General features: G+C 49.6%; 1 protein-coding gene across 1 annotated transcript in view; it reads right to left on the reverse strand.

Annotated features, from left to right (window-relative positions):
- The window catches only part of ELSPBP1 (epididymal sperm binding protein 1), a 9,519-nt gene continuing 2,661 nt past the window's right edge, over window positions 1–6,858 (reverse strand). Inside the window, exons 3-5 of the mRNA XM_004710409.4 lie at window positions 4,261–4,407; window positions 1,366–1,521; window positions 1–158 (exon numbers count right to left, since the gene is read on the reverse strand). Of these exons, the coding sequence (XP_004710466.1) occupies window positions 1–158; window positions 1,366–1,521; window positions 4,261–4,407 (461 nt within the window). The remainder of the gene's footprint in view (window positions 159–1,365; window positions 1,522–4,260; window positions 4,408–6,858) is intronic.

The raw sequence follows: 6,858 nt of genomic DNA on the forward strand, positions 1-6,858 counted from the left end.
TCAGCAATACACCCACGTGCGGTCCTCGTCATAGTTGTACGAGGTCGCGCACCACAGAAGGCCGCTGCTTGATCCTCTGGTGGTGCAGTTGAAGTAATTCTTGTTTTTATAGTTGAATGGGAAGTGACAGGGGGGACCAGGGACCAAGGAGGTAATTCCTGGGGAGAAAAAGAGGAGAAGACGCGATGACTCCGGGGACTTCCACACCTAGCCCTACAACGCCTGAATTTTTAATTTCAGGGAAAAAACATTTTTTTGTTTTTATTCTTTACTTTCATCGTTATCAATATACCTATTAATATCTACATTGAATTAAATGTTACGAAAACGTCATGCTCGGCATTATAGGGCTAGGGACTTACGCATTGGCACCCACCCTCGATTTACAACGGAGCCTGTGTGGTTGGAGCTGGCCTTCCAAACCAGGTCAGAAGGGTTAGATAGTGGTGGTAAACTTGGACCCCGTCCCATGGCCTAGCAACAGATCTGTTGCCTAGTCACTGTGTATGTTGCCTAGCAACCAAAAATCTGCTGCCTGTGAGATTTTGATCCCAGTGGAAAACAAACAACTGTGTCCACCAACCAAGCGGAGTGTGTTACTCCCATCAAGACGGAAGCCGGCACCAAGCCAACCTCACAGCCATCGAGTGGATGCTGACTCATAGCGATCCTCTAGGACAGGATAGAACTGCCCCTGTGGGTTTCTGAGATTGTAACTCTTTACTGGAGTGGGAAGTCCTGTCTGTCTTTCTCCCTCAGAGAGAGTGGTGGTTTTGAACAGTTGGCCTTGAGGGTCTCCGCCCAATGCGTAAGCACTACACCACCTGGGCTCCTTTGGAAACCCAATGGACGGATTCTATGCTGTCCTCCAGGGTCCAGATGAATCGGGATCACCTTGGTTTTGGTTTTTGCTGGTTTGTTTTGGAATCTATTACACAAGCTGACTACCACAACTTTGTCCTGCTGAGCAAGCCCCTGGTGGGTTCAAACCACGGACCTTTTGGTTAGCAGCCAAGCACTTGGCTATTACCCCCACCAAGGGCTCCTTGTGCCTCCAGGAGAGAAGAAATGCAGACACAGAGGGGGGTGTGTGTGTGTGTGATGTGACAGTGGTGGCAGAATCAGAAGGATACAGCTACAAGCCCAGGGTGGCTGGCCATCCCTAGAAGCTGCCAGAGAGGCATATGTCAGAGTCACCCACTGAGTCTTCAGAAGGAGTGGACAGGCCTGGCACCCTGATGAGAACCTCTCACTTCCCCCAAACTGGGAGACCATCCGGGTCTGAGCCCTGGCACCCTCCTATGCTGAGAAAATGCAGGCAGACCCTGCCCGTGCCCACTGTGCCCGAGCCCCCTCCTCGGTTACTAGTGTCGGCACAAATGCTCCATTGTTCGTCCTCGTCCATGTTCTCTGTGGTCGGGCACCAGAGGCGGCTGTCGTCGTCCACACACTTGGTGAGGATGTCATTTTGGAAGATGGAGGGGAAGATGCAGGGCTTGCTGAAGGAATTCCCCCCGTATTCTGAAAAGGAGCACGGGGAAGTGGCACATCAGGGAGCGAAGGGGAGGAAGGTCGGCGTCCACTCTTCTGCTGGTCACAGGCAGCCTAGCTGTCGGGCTGGACCCCATGAAAGGTAGTACATGCCCCTCCCACCCCCCACCCCCCCACCCCCGCTGTGGTCGAATCCTCCTCCCAAGAAACCCACGTACAAGGTGCCAGCGTCAAGGAAGACGTGGCCTGTCACCGCTGCATCCACACTGTGACCGTTCGTTCTGACCCTCCAGTTCTCCGTGACTGGGAGGTCTTTACTGCCCAGGACGTCCCAGGGAGTCTTCCTATGTGACAACCGGAGTCTCTTGCTACGCGTTTCTTTTGAAAATCAGGTTTCTTGAGATCTAACTCACACACTGTTAGGTAGCTAGCTTAGGGACAGGGCGGTTGTCCCTCCCATGCTGGCAAAGGCCCCCATAGAGGAGGTTGGAAAGAAATCAGGCACCTCATCCAACACCTATGGGAGAAACCCAGAATGGAGCATTCGCAGACTAGGACCCCCTAGGCCCAGGTAAAACCAATACCTTGGACACACAACCTACCTTAGGCACATCACAGGTGGGCCTAACTCAGCCAATGAGGTCAACCAATACCTTCGACCATGCCACCGCTAGCCAGTGTATGTGTGGCGTGGGGTGGGTGGGTGAGAGATACCATAAGGGCAGGAGCACGCTCCGGCATGCTCTCTTGACTCCTGGCTCATTTGCTCCCTTGACCTCTTGGTCTCCCAGGATTCCCCAGTTCTCCACGTGTGGGTGTTCTTTTCCACATGATTCTTCATGCCCAGTTGTGAACCCCAGCGTGGCTTCTGCGTGGCTGGGCACTCTTTCCAGAAACAGCGCGTACCCCTTTGAGACTGTAAACCCTTTCCTTCATAAAAACTCACTGGGATGACAAACCGTGCTTCGGGTGTGAATTCTTCCAGCGCGCGGGAAGCCAAGAGCCGAGGTCCAACCCATTCCAGAAACCTAACAACACCATGCGGTCCATCGCCCCCCTCCCCCCATTTAAAGTGTCCAGTGGAGCGGTTTGGGGGCATAGTCACAGATCGGTGTGACCAACTTTGAAACGTTTTATCATTTCATCAAGAAATCCCTGTAACTATGACTTCCTGGTTTACCCATCTTCCACCTATTTTCGGATTCAATGCTGTGAGGTGCCCTCCAGGTGAGTTCAACTCAAGGTGACCCCAAGTGATGGAGCACGTGCCCACAGGGTTTCCCTGGCTGTGATGTTGATAGCAGCAGACTACCACCCAGAGAGGCCGGTAGCTCCTACCCACAGCTCGCAGTGAGCAGAGGAGAGTTGAATGGTGGGGAACTAAGAATCTGGACAGAAATAGAAGTGGCCTGATCTCTACATGCGTAACCCTGGGGTTTGGAAAACCGGCTCAAGTGAGAGAAGACTTTTGCCGTTGCAGGTGAAGAGATAAAGCCGAATCTACGTTCTCCAGATGGAAAGAGTTCTCCCCACAACAGCCCTCCCGTAAGATGCTAACGTAAAACTGCCCTGTACAGGCACCCTTAGCTACTGGCTGTAAATGCCTATCTCAAAAAGCAGACAAGGTTCCTTTTGTTCAGGTCACACCAGGAGTCAGCAGCTCCTTTGTACTTTAGCTGTGGGTACTTATGGGAAAGTGCCCACTCTTCTCCTGTAAGTGGAGCCATAGCCAGATGTATATAATTCTCCAGGAAACAGATTCTTTACATGTAACCTCTATAACAGTGGTTCTCGACCTTCCTCATGCTGAGACCCTTTCAGACAGTTCCTCATGCGGTGGTGACCCCCCCACCCCCAACTATAAAACTATTTTTGTTGCTATTTCATCACTGTCATGTTGCTACTGTGATGAATCGGGTGACCCCTGTGAAAGGGTCGTTTGACCCCCAAAGGGGTCTCGACCCACAGGTTGAGAACCATTGCTCTATAAAATGATAAATTCCTTCCCACAGACACCTAGCTTCTCACCTAGACTGTTAAGAGTATGTTTGTCTCTGTCAGCATCCCCTGTGTAGTGTTGACTGCTCGGGTAGAGCGATTGGCACTATTGCTCACATGCTTTCCTGACACTTCCTTCGAGAGGTTCTCCCCAAAGAAGTCGGGATTTCCCAGGCTCCCACTTCGCCCAATCTGTTGTCCATGTGCCTGATGGGGACTTGCATGCCTCTACTGTATATATACTCTCTGTTAAATTCTCTCTCTCTTGACTCTGACCTAGGGATGGGGAGCCCCTGTTTGCCCTATCTTTTCTGTTGCCTATAGTTGCCTTCATCACACAAGCCGTTCCTAAGGACCCGTTTGACGGTGGGGTTGGATCCCGTACTTACCCACCAGAGCTCCTTCCTTCAGCTCGAACCAATCACTCATCTACCTTCTGTCTAGAGATGTCCCTCCTCTGGGTTTTTGGATGAATGGAAAGTTTGATTCTTTCCTAACTGGGTTCTTATGGGCGGTCAAATGCTTGCAAGGGTCACCCATGCCGTAGGAGTCTACGAGTTTCCAAGATGCAGGTCCTACTGATAGGTTCTCAGGATTGGCACTAGGGACTCAAGGGTGTTCTCAGAGAAAGCACTTGGCACCTCAAAGTTCTTCCCCGAGTTGCTTGGCCCTCTACCTCGTTCACTTTCTCTCCAGGAGCCTCATGACTGCCCACCTCCTCCCCTGCTCTGCCCCCGCCCTCCCTGTCTCCAGCAAAGCCCCATGCCTCACCATGTTCTTCGCAGTATTTCCACTGATGTTTCTCATCGAAACTGGATGTCACCGAACACCACAGCTTTCCCAGCCAGCTGCCTTCTGCGATGCATCTAGTATAGGTCTTTCCATGATAGATGAAAGGGAAAATACACCGTGGGTAATCTGTAGGGAGAGGGGCATCATGGGTAATCTGTGGGGAAAGGTGCATTATGGGGAAAGACATGCACAAGGGACTCTATTTTCTCTGGCCATTCCATCAATCATCAAAGTACAGGACAAACATCCAGTGTGGAAGAATTAGATGTATTCATGCTCTCAAACATCTGGTGAGCTCTACTCTGTGTACAAGGAGCCCTGGTGGCACCGTCGTTATACACTTGGCTGTTAACCAACAGGCCCGTGGTTTGAATCCACCCAATGGCTGTAATCTTTAGAGACACAGATTTCCCCAGCTTTCTCCTGCAGAGCAGCCGGCTGGTGGGTTTCAACCACTGGCATTTTGGTGAACAGTTGAGTGCTTTAGCTGCCGCTCTACCAAAGCCCCATATCTGTCTACATGTTTATATTTATAGAGGCTCATAGGCATGCCCAACCTGGGCAATGATTAAGGAAGACCGCAGAAGAATAGATGCATTTGAATTAAGTGGTTGGCCAAGGATACTCAACGTGCCCTGACTGACCAAAGAACAAACAGGTCGATCTTGGAGGAGGTACAGCCAGAATACTCCTTAGGAGTGAGGATGGCGAGACTCTGTATCACATACCGTATATACTCGTATCTAAGCCGAGTTTTTCAGCACATTTTTATGCAGTTTTTGTGGTAAAATTAGGTACCGTGGCTGATATTCGGGTCAGCTTATACTCGAGTATATACGGTACTTTAGATGTTACCGGAAGAGACCAATCCTTGGGAAAGGACACCATGCTTGATAAAGCAGAGGGTCCGTGAAAACGAGGGAGACTGTGGATGAGACAGATTGCTACACAAGGCTGCAACAATGGGCTGAAGCATCATAACAATTGTGAGGATGTCAAAGGACCAGACAGCGTTTCCTTCTGTTGTCTGTTCAGTCACTATGAGTTGGGGTTAACTTGGTGGTACTTAACAGCAACACAGACTTACATACTTATATATCTATCATACCGATACCTATCTCACTGGCACTATCAAAAACAGCAATACCAGGGGAAGGTATATTCTGAATATTTAAAATCTGGAACGTTATGGCTTTAAAGAGTCCTGATGGTGGGGTGGTTTAAGGATCGGGCTACCCACTGCAAGGTTAGTGGTTCAAACCCGCACATTGCTCCGCAGAAGAGAGATGAGGTTGTCTGCTCCCATGAAGATTTACAGTCTTGGAAACGATCAAGATTCAGTCTTGGAAACCCTATGCTCCCAATCAAAATCACTGCCATCGAATCACTGCTGACTCATAGCGACCCCCTGTGCGTTTCCAAACCTGTAACTGTTTATCGGAGTTGAAAGCCCAGGTGGTTTCGAAACTCCAGATCACAGTTCAAATCTGTCCTTTATGATTGCTCACAACTGGGATCAACCCGATGACGATGGGTTTGAAACTTGGTGATGGAGTTCATTGAGTCCTCTAAAATTATGCTTTGACCATCTCACCCCTCCTCGTATGGAGAAGAGAAGACACTGAAAAGAGACAAGGACTGTCCCTGAGAGCTGAAGACAGAAAAAGCCTTCCCCTGGAGCCAGCAGCCTGAGTCCACACTTCTAGAGCCAGAATAAAGGACTCTGTGTTAAAGTCCACTTGTGGCATTCCCGTTACAACAGCGCTGAGGATTCTAACCACTGGGTGTTAGTTAGCAGGAACAATGGAAGTGTCCGCCAACAGGGGGCGTATGACAAGTGTTTTGTGGCTGTGCACCCACGTAACATTCACGGTTGGCCCAAATGTCTTGGAGTTTGAAAACAGTAAACAAAATTTCTCCAATATCAGGCATTTTTTTAAAAATCAGGCTTGGTTTCCTTTTTCACTTCTTTTTAGAAAATGAAGAAAAAGCCGACAAGGAGAGGCTTCTTTCGAAACTCGAATACTCACTTTCTGAAAACCAAAGTCAAACCAGCCTATTGCAAACAGTCTGTTCTGACTCACAGTCTCTGCAGGGAAGAGTGCGAACTATCCCGTATGGTTTCCCACACTGTAACCTTTACAAAGAGGAGTGGGTTGGGCTCCCTGGGCTCCCTGTGAGCAGCCCGATGCTTAACCCGCTCCACCAACAGGGCTTCCTCCCTTCCTGAAAGTACCGTGCTCAACACTAGCATGATCAGCATCCACCCACTGCCATCAAGACGATTCTGACTCATATGGAACTTCAAGGGTTTCTGAGGCTGTAAATCTTGATGGAAGGAGACAGCCTCATCTTTCTCCTTCAGAGTGCCCAGTGGGTTTGAACCACCAACCTTCTAGCTTGCAGTCCAATGCTCACCTGACAGCACTGCTGTTCATATTCATGATTCACATTCAGGGTTCAGCCTCCCGAGACTTCAGTGCCTGAACCCATGGGATCATTGACCTAAAAAGTTCCTCTTGTATACCTAACCTCTCTTGTACCCACTGTTTGTTTTTTGTTTTTGTTTTGTTTTGT

This window comes from Echinops telfairi, unplaced genomic scaffold (genome assembly GCF_000313985.2).
Source record: "Echinops telfairi isolate 266 unplaced genomic scaffold, ASM31398v2 ScPeMD7_655;HRSCAF=1070, whole genome shotgun sequence".
NCBI classification, from domain to species: Eukaryota; Metazoa; Chordata; class Mammalia; order Afrosoricida; family Tenrecidae; genus Echinops; species Echinops telfairi.